Source organism: Eublepharis macularius, chromosome 11 (assembly GCF_028583425.1).
Source record: "Eublepharis macularius isolate TG4126 chromosome 11, MPM_Emac_v1.0, whole genome shotgun sequence".
NCBI lineage: Eukaryota > Metazoa > Chordata > Lepidosauria > Squamata > Eublepharidae > Eublepharis > Eublepharis macularius.
Window position 1 is genome coordinate 31,209,838 of NC_072800.1, and position 18,283 is coordinate 31,228,120.

The 18,283-nt window shown below is 42.1% G+C and overlaps 1 protein-coding gene across 1 annotated transcript in view; it reads right to left on the bottom strand.

The window, feature by feature from the left end:
• FBXL2 (F-box and leucine rich repeat protein 2) overlaps window positions 1-16,380 on the bottom strand; it is a 40,431-nt gene extending 24,051 nt beyond the window's left edge. Inside the window, exons 1-5 of the mRNA XM_054991779.1 lie at window positions 16,248-16,380; window positions 9,723-9,784; window positions 7,591-7,645; window positions 6,519-6,593; window positions 3,136-3,230 (exon numbers count right to left, since the gene is read on the bottom strand). Of these exons, the coding sequence (XP_054847754.1) occupies window positions 3,136-3,230; window positions 6,519-6,593; window positions 7,591-7,645; window positions 9,723-9,784; window positions 16,248-16,250 (290 nt within the window). The 5' untranslated portion in view covers window positions 16,251-16,380. The remainder of the gene's footprint in view (window positions 1-3,135; window positions 3,231-6,518; window positions 6,594-7,590; window positions 7,646-9,722; window positions 9,785-16,247) is intronic.
• Window positions 16,381-18,283: the final 1,903 nt, after the last annotated feature.

Here is an 18,283-nt window from a genome sequence, read left to right on the forward strand (position 1 = left end):
GAAAAACTAATTCAAATTATGTTATTTGGGGGACTTGGGAGTAGGGCTGTGCGCTTTGGGTTTTGCTTCAGGTAAAGTTACCCGAAGCAGCCTGATTCAGAATGCTTCAGAATACCGAAGCAAAGCTTTCCGAAGCATTCGGAAATGCTTCGGGGCTTGTTTAAAGGGCCCCGCCGCTGCTTGCAAGCAGCGGCGGGGCCCTTTAATCATTAACCCCCCACCTCCCCCGCCACCTACCTTGCGGTGGCTCCAGGCCAGCTCCACCACCGCCCGGGCCTGCGGGGTGGTGGGGAAGGCCAGAGCCACCTCCTCCGGCCCTTCCTGCCCCTCAAATAGCTGTGATGTGCCAGCGCCGCGGCGGCCATTTGAGGGGCAGGAAGGGCCAGAGGAGGTGGAGAAAGCCCTTCCTGCCCCTCAAATGGCCGCCGCAGCGCTGGCACATCGTGGCCATTTGAGGGGCAGGAAGGGCCAGAGGCGGCAGCTCCAGCCTTCCCCACAACCCCGCAGGCTTGGGCAGCAGCACGGCATCAGAGGAGCCGGCTGGCTCCAGGCCACGCAGCCTTGTGCTGCCGCCACCGCCCAACTGATAACCCAGGTAAGTGGGTGGGGGTTGGAGGGATCTCCCCAGGGTTGAGTGGGGGGTGGAGGGGTCTCGCCAGGGTGGGGGGTCTCCCCAGGGGGGTGGGGGGTGAGGGGTTGCCCCAAGGAGGGTGGGTGGTGGTGGTGGGGAGTTCCCCCCCTCGCTTCAGTATGCTCCGAATCTTCACGGAGCATACCGAAGCGATTCCCAAACCCCGAATCCAAAGTGGCTTGCCGCTTCGGATTTGGGGGTATTCCAAATCGGTTTTCCACTTCGGGTAAACCCGAAGCGGGAATACCGAATCTACTCACCCATGCACAGCCCTACTTGGGAGGATGGAACAGTAGTATCTTTAGCGGATGCACGATTTGAGTCCAGTAGCACATTAGAGACAAACAAGGTCCATTGTTGCAGGCTTTGATGGGATGAACTTCAGGCAGATTTATTTTTTCCTTTCTTTGGTTTCTGTTCTCTTGATGAGCACAAACTCTGCCTCCCAGACTACAGGCCGGTAGACAATTGGGATGTCCTACCCTGACCCCCCCAATAGCTTTGCCTTGTGTGCTGGTCACAGGAGGCAGTAACTTACCCACAGCAGAATGACCTCCTAGATACAAGAGAAAATCAAAATACTAGCAAATTTTCCCCCAGTAAATGCAGCTATAATGGTATTTTCAGCAGAAAGATAGCATGAAATCTCCTTTCTTATCATGGCACTCTTCCCTTTCCAATTATAGCTTCAGTGGATTAATTGTAAAAAAAATAAAAAGGTATTTTAAAAGAAGCGATTCTGCTCACAGTTGGCTAACCTCAAAGGAAAATCCCTCTTCTTCTACAACTTTCACTCACAAAGCCATTTGCTGATTTACAGTTTATTAATGTCTCATCCATACTCTTAATTACATCATGAAGTAGGAAAATCTCTACACTTCTGTTCTCCTGAAATTCCCCAAACAATCTACCCAAGCAATTAAAATAAGCTGTTCATTACAACCAGAAGTTCCAATATTTAACATAGAATATAAATTAAAAGATGTACAGCTAGATCCCATAGAGAGACAAAATCAATGGGTTTAAATGCGCTTAACTCTGTATATAATCTCCTAAAACAGTTTCTGGTAACTTCAGCAGTACCAGAAAACTGGCACAGAGAGGGAACAATGAGATAAGACACTGGAGATCTGTGATACCTCAAGTTACCTTTTTTCTTTAAAAGTAGCTGCCTGGTGGGGGGATAATTTCCCCCTCAATATTTCCTGTACAATATCAACTTGGGGGGTAAGATTACTGCGTGGGAAATGGCATGGAAAGAGTTAATTCATCCTTCCTGTTCCAGCACAACAGTCCCAATCAAAATCAGGAAGCCATACAAAGTTTAAAGACAGTAGGGAGAGATTCAGTCACAGATCTCCAGTGTCTAGTTGTGGCATCAAAGTTGCATGACAGAAGAGGAAGGGGCACAGTTATGACCTAATTAGTGGAAATGGGAGTTCTATGCTGCAAGTGTAGGTGGAGTACTGGCTGATCTAGTAGCAGGGTCAGGGGGTGGCCAAGCTGGAGGAAGAGAGAAGGCAAAGGGGACCTTTTGTGAAGAAGAAGTCTCTAAACTTGCCTGTACTAAATAGGAATCATCATCACCACCACTGCTGAAAAATCTTGCTCACCATTTTGCTGCTCCTCTCAACATACATGCAAAAAGAGGCAAGAGGCGTGGCACCCTTGCTCTCTATGCAAGAGCACAAGGTCTTTCAAAAAACCAGCATACTAGTTGAGAGTGCAAGCCCTCTGGCTGAAGATAAACAGCTCCAAGCATCCGTTCATGCAGAAATACTACCTACACTATATCCAATATTTTTCTGATTGGTCAGCTACATGCAGAGGTCATTTCATAGAAAAAGAGCTCATTAGTTCCTTTTCATAGAAAAGGAACTCATTAGCATATGCCACACATCTTGCCATCACTGGAAGTGTGTCATTAGTATAACTGATTTGAATATGCCACACCCCCTGACATCACCTATTCTGGCTGTTTTGGACCCAATCCCGGCCACTCAGGGCTGAAATTGGGCCCAAAATGGTCAGGATAAGGCCATTGATGAGCGGGAGAGTGATCCACCACCCGTCACAGGCCCAATCCGGGCCGTTTTAGCCTCAATCCAGGCCAAAACGGGTCCAAAACGGCCGAGAGTCAGGTGGGCGGGGCCACCTGACGTGACCTCTTTGGGGACCTGCCGGAACTGTGTTCCTGTGCATTCCCCCTTGAAATGAGCCCTGGCTACATGTATTCCCATTTCACAATGACTGAACTGTACTGGGTCTTAACAAAGCTGCACCAGCACTGCCTTCATCTTAGTTACACTCCTGAACTAAAGTAGATCAAATGCTATGGGAAGGCTTTGTTGTATTCAGACACACTTGCCACTTCTGCCTTTCTCCTAGCATTTCCATCACGTTGAAACTTGCAACTGAAGTGAAAACGAGGCTTCCACATATATAAGACAGATTATCAACTCAAGTATATGCACATGTCTCTGAATATTTAAGCTATTACTTACTTCAAAGAACAGTCTCCAACCCCAAGACAGCCTCTCAGACTTAGTTGTCTCAGGAACCCACCACATCTTTTGGAAATATTTTCTAACACCCGGCCCTTAAACAGATGAAACAAATGTCAACTTCATATCTAATCAGATGGATTTTAAGATGAGATCCACGCCAGGAACCATAACGTCTAAAACAGGTAAGAAAAAAATGTTTCTTATTGAAGACCTGTTTCAAATCTTACTACAATTCACTGACAGAACCCCTTTAGATTCATAAGGGGAGTCAAGGAAAATGGCCACTTTTCATTAATACATTTTTCTTTTAAAAGTAAAATTTGTAGGAGACTGGAAGGGGCATACATGTATCCTTTCCTCACAGGGACAAATGGGAGGTGGTGTATGATTTAGATGGGGAAAACAGCACTGGGATCCAGAAGAGTTAAAGTTAGCATCCTCCAGTTCTACTTCCCCAATCTAACTCACTCGCACTCCCTCCCCAGCTGCACCGAATTTTTAAAAAAATGGAGGATCTGATTATTGATCTCCCAACATCTTGCCTAGTTTCGTTTCTATTGCTTCATTCTTTGTCACATGTTAATGCTTTATCAGACTTACTGAAATACACTGTATACAGTATGTATACTGGAAGTAGGACAAAATGTGCTGGATTAGGGCTATTATGGAATTCCCTTACTGCAAAGAATTGATTTCTTTTGTTCTGATGTTATTTGTCATGATTTGCCCCTCCTACCCATAAGATTGGAAACAGAGTCCAAACAGCTGTTTAATCATTTAGACAGAAATGTTTTCATATCTGTTGCACACATACCAATATACCGGCACTATCATTCATGTTTCTTTCCTTGTGTTTCAGTGAATATTAACATTACAGCTGCTTCCAAACAGAGGCTTTTCTCTACTCTGGCTTCCAAATTGGAGCACATGCGCGAAGCACATGAACATATAATGTTCTAATCATTCTTTCATTGTCCCTTTCTTCTCCTCGATATGCTCTTTCTCAAAGAGCTTTGCTCTAACCATTTTCAAAAGAGTGCAGTCCAAGTATGTTACCACACTATTTGGTTGGAAAGGTGTGCATTTGCATGCCCCTGAAAAGGTCACACCCATATCAGTGCCATTTTTCCCTGCTGTGCCACTGGAACCTTTTTTAAAAAATGATATACCAATTACTGAGGGTTTGTTTAATGCCAGGAAAATGCCAGCTGTGAGGGCCTGATAAAAGAAGTGCACAGAAAACTCCACTGCCAATGTGCACACTTCTGCAGCTGCAGCAGCAATGAAAGCCACACAGAGAATCCTTGTTGTATGGAAGTAGCAATGTCGAACAACAGTTTTCTTTCTGTGCAATCTGCACACTATATGTTGTTGGGCATATATTGTGTTAATGGTCCTATCCATCATAAAAATGTTAAACATTAAAATGTCACAATGAGAAATCTTACCCTTACCAGCAAGTTGAAGTCTTAGCACTGTGCATGAGATGTCACCAAAAGGCATGCTTGGAAGTCACATTGAGCAAAAGATAGTGGATACAGGGAATATGCACTTTGTGTACCTTTAAAAATAATCCAAACAGATGATTTTGGGTATTGCAGGAGTGCCGTGGAATTTTCCCCCTCAAAATTGTTGAAGTTTGGGTGTTCAGTGGTATATTAGAGTATTGGCTTCTGAACACAGGGAGGTGGGAAAAGATATGGGAAAGGTACTGCATGCATATGAGGCTCAAATCCCAGTTTCTCTTCTCCCCACATATGTACGTAAGTTGTACACAAGGAAGTCCAGGAATGACAGGGCAATATGTCCCTCCTCTAACCCCATCTAGCCTTTTTCCTCTGCTTGGTCAAACTGCAGGAGCTCCAGAGCTTGTGTAACTTGACCAAGCAGAAGCAAAGGACTGAACAGAGGTCTGGGGAGATGCACACAAAACTTCTTTAACCCACAACAACCTATTGCACTGCCTACTCATGTGTCCATACAAATCCACAGAAGAGAGAGAGAAACAGTTATCTGTTGAGCCCTATATGGATCACTCTGTGAGCAGATGTGGAAGGATTACACCCCACATGTTCATAAACTTTTTGATATAATAGAAACAGTGTAATGAAGAATGTTTATTTACTGTTACAATAACTTGGATAATTATGTTAGCGGGTCTGTTAACAGGAAAAGTAATGGTTATTGCTCTAATAGATGGTCTGAGCGTTTAATCTTGTGATAATGTATGCAAAAAATGTGATGGAAATTACTTATAAGGGGAAGGAAGCACATGTGGTACACAGGCAGGTCAAGTCATCTTTTCTCTTAGCCCTATGACTTCCAAAAAGAGATGGAAGTATAGCAACAACAGTAGCACAGTAAAAAAAAGTCTTATTTATTATTATTATTTTATCTATTATTTGTAATATTTTGTAATCTACTTACTGATCACCTAAAACACTTTTTATCATACTTCTAATCCACCTCGAGTCCCACTGAGAAAGACGAACCATATATGAACATAAAATCAGTAATAAATACTATTCAGAAAATAAAAATGTGCTTTATAAATGTGCCATAAAAAGAATTATGAAGAGGCAGAAAATGAAACCTCATAGCACTTAATACGTGTATTATAAATCTGTATAAGAATTCTGCTTGTTTTCAAATTTTATGCTATCCAAGCCCTATCACATTGTTTGTTAGATATAGATCATATTGACTTACACTATGTAACTGAATTCATATTGAATACACTATGTAATTTGCCTTGAGTCTCAATGAGAAAGGCAGACGATATATAATGTAAATAAAATAAACATTAAGGCTTATGAAATACATTTGATTTCAGTCTATTAGTATGTGGGCTTATGTATGATTCAAGCCTGATTATTGTTAGAGAATAAAAATGGTCAATTCAGTGTTCCATAAGCATCTCAGTGGGTATTGCAATTGCACAAACTACCAATAGACAGTGCTGAAGAAGCCAATGGTGTAAACAGATATTTATATAGGGATTTTTAAAAAATATCGAAGTTTAGATATAGAATTATCTCACCTTCAGATGTAATTCCCTATGGTCAAACTTTTGAGAAAGCTGCCTGCCCATTGTGAGCGTTCTGTTTACAGAGAAATTATTCTTTGTATCAGCTCTATACTTTCTACAAGCTCATAACAAATTCCAAAGATGTAACCGCTCCAAGTTGGTTCTGTGATGTACTGGGCAGGTCAGATAAGGTTTTAAAAAATTTCCTACTGCTCTTAAAAAATATTAACTACGTTCAGATCAAAATGCAATGAATACCAGCAGATATGCAGTTTAAAGTTTATATCCGTTCTTCATTTCACATTATGTATACATTATTTTTAACAATAGTGAAAACTACAGTGTTACTAACCTCTACATCTGTCTGAAAGTTAAAAAGGTCTATCCTTTGCCAGTTACTCCCATCCAAGGCCAAAATATTCCAGGACTAAAATATATAAGATACATAAAATATATAAGATATTATTACATATACAATACAATATTTTGATGCTTTCTCAAAAAGCATAAAAAATCACAACCCAATTTCTTTATTCTGAAAATCACAACAAACCATGAAAATAGCTGATTAATGCCTCCACTGCACAAGTCTGTATTTTAAAATTCTGAGGTCTAAATTGTTCAAATTGTATAGGTGCATAAAAATTGCTTAAATGCATATACAGTAGTAAGAAAGAATTCAAGTTTTAAAAACAAGTTTTTTATGTTGCAGTATAGTAACTAGGAGTGCGAATGGGAAACAGAAGATTCCTGCTTCAAAATCTCCCTTGGCTATCAACTCACCAGGAATCAATAGGCAAGGCATCATTGTCTTCAAACCAATGTTAACCAGCTTTACAGGACTGTTGTATAGAAAACTGATAGTAGCACTTCATATATCATAAATATTTTTATAATTATTCTATCACATCTGTTATTTAAGTAAATGTAGTGATAAGAAAACGAAATTCTAATACTGATCATTGCCACTGATCATTAAATACTGGGAAAATTAAGCACAAAATGCTTGAGTTGTGAGCACACATATAACTAAATAATTTGAGGAATAGATGCCCTATGCTAGCAATGGAATCTTTTAATAGTTATGACCCACTGACTTCTTTCCCCAGTCCCCCCAAAAGCCTACAGGTACACTGTACTTTACACAATGCACTTTACTTTATGGAATACTTCATCATGAATATAGTCAGGTGTGTGCAAACTGATTCAGGGCTTCACTACAAACACTGGGAGAAACTGCAATGACTGCAATTTACTTGCAAAACAGATTACCAACTAAGGCTACAGATAAAATTCAGAATTAGAGACAAACTGGGAAATCCAGTTAAAAGACAAATTATAGATAGTGAAGAAACACTTAGGTTGGCTATTTTTGGTATTCATAGAACTATAAAAAACATTATGAAGCAAACACATGGCTGTACCTTAGAAACTTGTGCGCATCGACACAAAGTAATTATGTCCAAGAAGGAAAATATTCTATGAGAAAGGGGGAAAAAATTAAACTACATTTATCAATAATCCAACCTAACATACTTCTGTAACTTTGTCAATTTAAGATTGTTTTATGTTGGGTCAATGCTCGCTCTTTAACAAGAGCCAACAAATGATGCTTTCAAACATACTGTTGTAAAAACAATTCTCATTAGTCTCCAATCAATAATTTTGCATAAACACAGAACACATTACAGAAAAATAAAATATTTAGATATATTTCATAAACCTTGTGTTTGAGTAAAGCTTCTAGCCTAAAACCACTTTCAGACATTCTGATTCCCATAAGACATAGCTTAGGACTTCTACATGCATTTAAGAGTAGCTTAATTGGAAAAGAGTCTTTTGAACCTTTTTGTGCAAAGCAAGACCATTTTGCCTTACTACATCATATTGTGCTGGTTGAGGAGACCAAAGATCCTGCTGAAAATTCAAGTTCCCCCTCTCAACTTCCGACTCCACTCCTGAAGCAGCTTAGGATACTAACAGTGCAATCCTAAGCAGACTGGAGTAACTCTTCTTAGGATTGCACTGTAAGTCTGCAGCCAATGACAGCTGTCCCAAGCCCTATATAAACCCCATCCAGTACAACTACATCTCACATGCAGGTGGCATGGGCATGGGACTACACCTCTCTGACTTCATGCCGTGCACAATTAGAAAGTAAGTAGAAGGACTTGGGCGATAACCCTAAGGAAACAAAAACAAAATAGTACTGTCCACACACAGCCAAGGGAGAGAACAAATACTATTGTAGCATATGTTTAACATTACTCTGTTCAGACCCGATACAAGTACTTAAGCTCAAGAGACAAACTCCAAAGGAGAACCTCCACTCTTCCAATGGCAGATGCAATGATCGTATACCCCACCAAAGGTAAGTAAAGGGGAGGCTGCATCCAGCCGTCTCTGCTAAAACTGCTTCTCTGTACCCTCATGTCCATTCTGTGTAGTGCCCCAACAACCTACCCTCAACAGCTGTTAGCACTTATGTGCGCAGAATGGGAGGTGATATGCCAACAGCATAGCAATACACTGTCAGAGCAATGTCATCCTGGTTGTAACCTCTCCTTAAAAGTGAAGGACACACACACACACAGGTCTAACAGACTACTAGCTAGTAGAGTCTAAAAGTTACTACCTCTGCCCAGAATCCAATGGTGCCTATTGCCTCGCAAGATCCAATCCCCAAGGAGCAGCCCCAGCAGACAGTACAGACACCTTTGCAATTAAATTCTGTACAAGGGCTGAGTGCTCATGAGTCGCACGATGTCTCCCAAGGTGTGCATCATATCACATGGGAACCACAAGGCGGAAGAAGACTGGGAGGAATTGCAAGATGGCCATGAACAAAGTTATGGACCCAACTCACATGTTTCCTGCTACTGTGGAAGTTTACTGTCCATATGTCTCTATTGACACTTTGCAGGCAGCTCTCCAATAGCAGTAGAGGCCAGAATGAAGTCCATTTACAACCACTGGCTGAACCTGCACAATGAGCAATTATCAGCAGCGTCTAGCTGCTCTGCTGTGAGGTTGTCATTGCACTTGTCCTAGCCTGGCTCTAGCACTATTGCATGCTGTTTTCCAGCACAGTTGTCCCCTAAATGGGTACATGTAATAGGGAGAGAAGTACCTGTGATTCTGCAGTCTGTGCAGTTTTCAAATGCACAGAACTCTGCTGGAACAACAGAGTTGGTCATTTAACTTTGCTTTTGGAATTCTACATGTGCTGCTGTTTGATAAATCTGTAGGTTACATCAAAGCTGCTTCTCTGTTGGATTAGTAACCATTCCCACCACCCTGCTCATTACTAACTGCAACTGTCTTCAGCAGGTGACTCATGCTGGGTGGTAGCTGGCGGGTTGCCTAATGTGCTTGCAAGGGGAAGTGAGGGGCTCCTTGGTCATGTTGCACTTTAAATTCCCAGATTAACTATTGATACATTTTGTGCCAAATGAATCAGCACTTAGCATATATTAACTCTTCTAAACAAGATGGTTAACATGAAATAGATTTCTCTATAGGAAGAGGGGAGCTATAAACCATCATTTAAAATTACCTTAGAAGAAGTTCTTTGGGTAGCTTTCTGTTAATAAGTGCTTCATCATCATTTGATACAGCCTGAAAATCAAACACAATCTTGATAAACAATTCCATTACACAAACTTCATATTAGTTTATAGGGGTGTGTGCTTCAGGTTTCCGATTCGGGTAAAATACCCAAATCGGACCCGATCCATAAAGATTTGGGATTTCCTAATCAAAGCTTTCCAAAGCATTCATAATGCTTTGGAAAGCTTCGGAGCTGAGTTTAAAGGGGCCCTTTCTTGCCACTTGCAAGCGGCAGGGCGGCGTCAGCAGCAGCGGTGGCTCCAGCCCTCCACGCAGCCCTGCGGGGTCATGGGGCGGAGGAGGAGGCAGAGAAAGGCCTTCCTGTCCCTCAAATGCTGGCCATTTGAGGGGCAGGAAGGGCTGGAGGAGGCGGCTCCGGCCTTCCCCGCTGCCCTGGAGGCCCAGAGGTGGTGGTGCAGCAGCAGAGGAGCCGGCTCCGGGCTGTCCCGGCCTCGCACGTGCTGCTGCCACCACCCAGCTGATCCCCCTCTCCCTGCCAGTCAGTTAAGTGGGTAGGGGGTGGGGTGGAGGGGTTGCCCAAGGTGGGGAGGTGTAGGTGGGTTGCTCCATCTCACTTCGGTATGCTCCAAATCTTTATGGAGCATACAGAAGCAAGTAAATACCAGAGTTCCAAAGCGGCTTTTCGGGATCTTTTCGGGATGCACACCTCTATAGTTTATCTACAAGGAAATCTAAATGACTATGTCAAGGAGGCAATTTTTTCTTGGTGTTTGAAATCAACTGCTGTATTAAAATCTACATTACCATTTTGAAAAAAATCACGTTATTTCCTGACCAAGTATGGATACTCTATATATGCTTTAACACTAATCAAAATATATAGGTTTGTAATTAAATAGCATCTTTATACAACATAATCTTAAACTTTTGGAAACACAATCCATGTATCTTTTACACTGCAGAATTATACCTACTTAGAGATCAGACAGTTTTCAGTTTCCCTTTCTTTGTTTCTCCACATGCATGTGCAAGAATACTAAAGAATAATTTATAGAAGTAGAAAGGCAAGGTATAAATCTTTTAAATAATAAATAAAAACTAAGCAAGATCACTTATTTGCAAGCCAAGATTGTATTCCATTGTATTCACAGTTATTAGGTAATAAGCCCCACTGAACAAAATGGAACTCACAGCTCATTAAAGATTTGTAGGATTAGTCTATAACAATGTTCATAATAACTTACACTACGTAATCCACCTTGCGTCTCAGTGAGAAAGGACTGGAAAAAATACAAATAAATAAAAACAAGTGTCCAGAACTTTTCAAATGAAAAAGATGGTAGCTACCAGAGAAAATACTGTTATTCTAGAAGTTGAGAAGCAAATATCTGTAGCATTTGTTTAGCAGAGACTGATATTCATAATGTGAGAACTATACAGTTCAGTAAATTGGAAGACTGCATCATGATCCATATAGTGCTTAATCCAAGCTAATGCACATTCTGGATGCTAGTTACTAACTCTTGGGTCCAACAGAAAGCCAGAGTAATACTCAATATACATGAAGACTTGGGAAAGCCCCCCAAAAGGTGCCAGTAGTCAGTGAGCAGCACCAGGAAAAAAGGCCCTGGTATATTTGTATTTCAAATCACATTTGCTCCTCATGATACTGCACATATCATGAATATTCCTTTTCTATCAGGATTATAAAATGTATTATCACAATACTATATTGGGTTCTCTAAAAGCAATAAAACCCAATGTATTCATTAATCATATATAAAGTGGTTAAAATAATCTTAATTCAGAGAGATGTTTAATATTTACATTATAATTACCAAAAGTATACCAAAACCACAGGGGATAATTTGCACTGCTACAATGTATTTTATTCCAATACACAAGAGCAACAATGTTATAAAGAGCAATTTATTGCTGTCTGGCTTCTCCCTGTTTTTAAAATGGTTTAGCATAACCAAATTATTTCCCATTCTTCAATAGTGTTCAGTATTTAACATACAAAATGATCCTTCCATTATTTTACTGTATTTATTCATGTTGCACAATTTGAAGCCTAGAAAAAATCCCAGAAGAAGAATGCGGAGAGATTGGGGGGGGGGGGGTTGTCTCTGAGCCTCAAATACAAAACCTGGAAATTTTGAGAGAAATTAGGGGCGGTGAAACCCTCAAACTGAAAGTAGTAACTACACTTTTTATATTAAACCAATGGGTGGTTTATTATTTGGACTTGGTTTCAGGGGGGGTAGCTGTGTTGGTCTGCATTAGAAGAGCAAGACCAGGGTTCAATAGCACCTTAAAGACCAACCATATTTCCAAAGCATGGGCTTTCAAGAGTCAAAGCTCCCTTTGTCAAATTTTTGGACTTAGAAACAGTCTCATCACACATTTATAAAATTAACAACTATCAGCAGATTTGGATTCTGTGTTAAAAAACACTCACCTCCTTCAATAGTATATCATACAGTATATCATTTAATCATGGACACATCTAAACATTTGAAAATATGTCTACAGTATACAAGGGATTTATCATTTCTGCTGTAGATTGATTTAAATGAAAATCTTCATACAAATCAGTTCATAGAATTTTGAGTTAGTAAGACATTGTCTTAAAGAGCTCTTCACTCGTTGAACAAAAATAAAACCTCCTAGGTAATATTCTCCAAAAGTTTCAATGGAAAAATTGAAAAAGTGCTCAGAAAATAATGGGGAAAAAATGCCCCATGGCTTTCCCATCACTAGACCTTTTATTGGAAAATGGAATAAAACATGAGTTGAGCTTTCCATCCCATGTGTAAAGAACAATGTGCCCTAGATTTGGAGGAAAAGTCAGATTCAAAGTTTAGCAGAGTGTTCCAACAGAAACCACAACCACCATCTAGCACTGAATTACATATGTTTAAACCTACTGAAATCAACATGTTTAAGAGCACTTGGGCTGGTCTACTGATTTTTTTTAAAATTTAAGATTATTGCCACCAAGACAACTTGTAGATCCACCAGCATACTAGTTCAGATGAGAGGGGCTTTAACATATCACAAGTTGCAAGTACCCTAAAATTAAATAGAAAAATAATATTTATTAATAAGGTTTTGATTATCTTTGGCTTGGTCTATATATGCAGCTGAATGAAATGAAAGAGTGCTGAGATAGTATCATTGCCCCTACTGTTTCAAGAAATGTAATCCCCCACCTGCAGTCTGAAGTTCACAGTTGTTAATAATTCCTTATAAGTAGAAATCCAGCACAGTATATGAAAAAATGGGCTATAACCTTTCTTCGTAATGTGCTATTTTTTTAATTTTTAGGGAGATTTTAAATCATCATCATCATTATCATTATTATTTATATCATTTATAGTCCACCTTTCTCACTGAGATTTAAAGCAGATTACACAGTGTCAGATTATTACAGTCAATATCAAGGACATTCCCATAAACAATGCCATAGGGTAAATAAATACAAGTTTACAAAGACATAGCATTAGCAAGAATCCAATACAGAGTTGAAGAGATGCTGAAACAGAACATAAGCAATTCTAGGACTTGCATCAGACAACATGAAGCACAGAGAGCGCATAGGAGCACATATTTAAAACAACAGATAGTACATGAGGCAACATAGTGGTGAAGTCTATGGTTCCTAACTCATTAGAGAAGCATCTGAGAGCCCCTCCCTACAACACAAAACCTATTTTGCTAAATTCAGTTTTGCATTGTTTGTGGAAACCTGGAAGAGCGGGGGCGCTCCTGTCCTCTTCAGGCAGGCCATTCCACAGGGTAGGGACCACTACAGAGAAAGCCCATGTACGGGCTACTGTTGATTTCGCCCATGTGCAGGGTGGCATCTGCAGGAGACCCTGTTCAGATGAGTGGAGTTGCTGTGAAGGAACACAGAGAGGGAGGCGGTCCCATAGGTACGCTGGACCAAGGCCGTGAAGAGCTTTGTATGTGATAACCAGTAACTTGAACTGAGCACAGTAACTGATAGGTAGCCAATGGAGTGACTGCAGAATGGGGGTGATGTTCATGCTCCTGCTCGCTCCTGATAACAGTCACACCACAGCGTTTTGCACCAACTGGAGTCTCCTAGTTAACATGGGAAAGCTCTAAACATCTGACTGTCTCCAGCTATAGTCTGAAGCAGTACACTCCAGTCTCGCTTACCAACTTATTCTATAGCATGTATAGAGACTAGGCCTTAGCTTCTTTCAACCCAGGAACAAACCAGAAATATTAGGACTATCACTTTTATTCTTCACATCTGTCCTGTTCACAGGGGTGTAGGTTTCCATCAAAACTAGTGTGCGAGTGAAAAGAGATGCACTCTCCTTGCACTTCAGTGTGTTTGGTCTCCTCAAGTACTTTTCTCTCCAGCCAAGTTTGCTTCCAGTATCAAACCAGTCTGGGGAGAAAAGAGCTTGAAACTAAACAGCATGAGGAAGTGCTACTCCTCATCCATATACTCCTTTTGATAGAAAAAGAAAACATCAACAACATAATTCCTTCAGAACCATAATAAATGAGATGGCAGCATACCTGTGTACTGAATCAATTTGGCTGCTGAATCCCTATAAAGTGCAAGGGGGAATATTTAAAGCGCTGCATGTGTGGGAGAAAAACCCATTCACTCCCAAATTAAGTCATGACGCTGTTTTTAGCCATGACCAGAAGTAACCTCTTAAGGAAAAGTAGTTTAGGACAGAAAAGTGCAGGGAAGGTCCTGTCTGTCCTCTCAAGTTGTGTTCTACATTGCTTCATGGGGAATAAGCAGGACCTGGATTGGATCCTGTCACTGTTATGTTTAGTTACTCCCAGCTATTTAAGAACCTCTTATGATCAAAAGGTAGTTGTTAAACACAACAAAGCTTGCCAGGTAACAGCTATTCTTCTACATAGCACAAAAGTTCCCTTCAGAAACAGCTATGGCACAAAAGTAACAAGAACTACTGATGTGCAATTTGATCCTAAAAAGCATCTGCCAGGATCAAGGCGGTGGCATTCAGGAAGTGGAGAAGTCACCTGTTTCCTAACCTCCACGGTTTTTTTTAGTAGAATTGCCTTATCCTTGGTTGCTTACAGCTCCAGTGGAGAAAAAACACAGGCACACTGTAAGTAGCTCCCCCACAACCCTGCCACTCATTTCCAAGTAGGGAACATGCATGCAAGGCTTGGCTGTTGTTTTTTAAAAAACAGAACTACAGCACACTGTAGTTCACCCACAGATTTTTAGGGCTACATCACATGTTGTAAGTCCAGTGATGCAACTTTAATATCACATGTAGTTGTCCTTAGGGGAGTATACACCTAAGATGTGATGTGTGAATATCATATGATTAGCAAACAACGCCCAAAAGACAGCCTGGATGCATTTTAAATAACTCTGAGGTTATTTCTTGGCATTTTTTCTTTATACATGTATATACATCTTTTTCATTAGGCTCCTATAAAAACAAAATGATTAAGATAGTCTCTTAGTATACAGCTTTTGGACTTCTTTCAGAAGGTTGTTAACGTAAGATTGCAAGGAATGTAACTGTAGTTCTTTTCCTAGAACAAAACTATTTACTTTAACATTAATTTCAAAATCCTTAGTTTTATTTAAACATAGGAACTTCATGCAACAATGGAGTCAAGCACAGCTAGTCAGTTAACTTCTATATAAGCACTGTAAATCAAAATAGGAGTATTTTTGTTTTCTCAGACACTGAGTCATAGTACTACTTCCACAACAGAAAGAGCATGACTGTAGACCACAGTCAGCTGCAAAAGTGAATTTTGTGTCCTTATACTTCCTGTATTTAAAGCTGGAGATGTAATGCCTGTTCAACTACAGTACATTTCATTAGATTGTCTTCTAACCGGCAATTAAAACATTCACAGATGCTCATCTTGCCCATCTCATTTTACCACCTCTCCCACAGCCCACTGAAGTAATCAGACCTCTAGAGCATGAGAGTCCAGACCCTCCATTCCCAATTCATACGTGCATTCCATACTTTCTTCTCATCAGTTCACCTCCCTTATCAGTCACTTCAACACACACCATTCCCTGCCCAACTCCCACCCATGCCCTCCATCTTCGTTCACATCCCATAAACCTCTAGGCTACACACATCCTTTCTCTGCAGCTTCATAAACGGGAACGCCCACATTTATCAACCCCTGCTCCCAAACCATTCCTAGACAATACATTCTTATTGTAGACCGCACTCCCTCAGACACCCGACCTCGACCTCCCCGCCCCGGCATCCCCCTGCATCTCGACAGACTTGCCCCTAACTGCTCTGACGCCTTCCGAGCCATTACCACAGCGGCCCCCCACCGAACGCGCGAGCCCCACCCTGCGGGCACCCGCTGTGCCAGCCCGGTTTCTGTAACGAAGGGAGGGACTCCTCCTCATAGCGCCTCTCTTTCGAAAGCCCCGCCTCCTTCTAGGCGAGAGGGAAAGGAGCTGAGGACGGTTCAACTGCCGTTAGGCCGGACTCACCATTGTCGGGGGGGGGCGGGGGGACAGCGGCAGCGCGAGCCCGCCGGTTGCCTCGGTGACGAAAGAGAAGCTCGGGAGGCCGTCCAACCGACGGCCCAGGTGCGAGAGACCTGAGCTCGCGCACCACCCACAGAACTGTGAGGGGAAGGGCGGGGAGCGGTGGCAGGCCGGACACGTGACAGAAGGAAGGGCTTTGCGGATGGGAAACGCAACGGCTCGGGCGAATGCGCGCGACTGCAACGGACGCCAGCCTCTCTGAAGGGGAAGCAGAACCAGGGGAGGAGGCAGGCAGGCAGGCAGGCAGGCAGGCTCACTTCAGGAAGAGTGTCGGGGCTCACGTTCGAAACGGGCGATGTATACACTTCGCAAAGCTCAGTGGTACAGCTGTTCCTGGCGGGAGCCTTCTATATGGCCAGGTTTACTGAAGCAAAAGAACTTACCTGCGTGACCTTGCGCTTATCCCAGTATGGTGGGGTAACATAATTTAATAATTTTAGGTGGGTAGCTCTGTTGGGCTGTGGTAAAAGAGCAGGAAAGAGACCAACAAGATTTTTCAGGGGTTAAGCTTTTGAGAGTCAAGGCACCCTTCTTCAGATTCTTCTTTTTGACTCTCAGAAGCTTAGCCCCTGAAAATCGTGTTGGTCTCTTAAGGTGCCACTGGACTCAGATCCTGATACTTTAATAAAATATACCCACGTTGTCTGGATTCAGATTGTGTCTACTGAACCACTTCCATAAAGTCTGGGTAGCAGACATGGAACGGAACTACAAGTGACAAAAGGCACAGATTGGACACTTGTCAGCTTCCCTCAAGTTTTGATGGGAAATGTAGGCAGCTTGGCGGAATGTTGGACAAGTGACAGTTGAAAAGTCCATTGGACAGCAGTCAGAGAGCCAAGCTGCAAGAATAGGATGCCTACATTTCCCATCAAAACTTGAGGGAAGCTGACAAGTGTCCAACCTGTGCCTTTTGTCACTTGTAGTTCTGCTCATGGAATGTTGAAAGGGTACTGAGCATCTGCGGTTGCCAACCTCCAGGTGGGGTCTGAAGTTCACCTGAAATTACTGCTAATTTCCACAGTACAGAGATCATTTCCCTGGGAAAAAATGGCATCTTTAAAGGGTTGAGTCTATGGCATCACATCCGTTCTGAGGTCCCTCCCCAAACTCCACCCTCCCTCCACCTAAGGATTTTTAGCACCATAGGCAAAGGCAATTACACCCTAGCCACCAATTTTGTAGCCAGCAACGAGTAGCCCTGCCTACCATTGGGGTGAATTGGTACAGCAAACCCAGGGCTGTCACAATCTATTGCTTTTGGACCTGGCAATGGGGAAGAGCCCTGACCCTGCAAGTGCATGGGTGTGGTGGTGCCAGAGGCTGTAACTTGCTGGACACCACCTATCCCAGATAAGACAATGGGAAGGGCCCACCAGGCTGCACTGGGGCAGCTGTGCCCAGGTCTGTCACATTCCATATCACCACTGCACCCAGATCCAGCAATGGGGAAAGGCCCTAGCTGCCTACCACTCAGGATCATCAGTGCATGGAGGTGTCTGGAGCTGCTACAGACAGCAGCCAATCTGTGATGCTGGCTTGGTGCCCTCCTTATTAAGCATAGACTGGCACCCTAGGTGATTGCCTAGGTATTCCTGCTGGGTGCGCTGGCCCTGCACCCTCCCCAGGCACTGCTTCCAAATCACCAAAAATTTCCCAAGCCACAATTGGCAACCCTGTGGGCACCTGATCTTGCAGGTGGCTCTGTTAGTTTTCTTTAGGGGAATGTTTTGCTTGAAACTATTTCACCACAACAATAGCTTCATTACTAGCGAAAAAAGGAGGAACGTTAAACCAGAAGTTTTCTTGTTGGGACTAATGGACAGACAGAAAATAAACATAGTATCTTATTTTTATATATGACAATGGCAGCAAGGCTGCTAATGCTCAAAAGTGGAAGAGTCCAATATTGCCTTCAATAGAGTGGATTGTGAAGATGATGGAGTTAGCTGAGATGGCGAAACTTATGGCTTTGATTA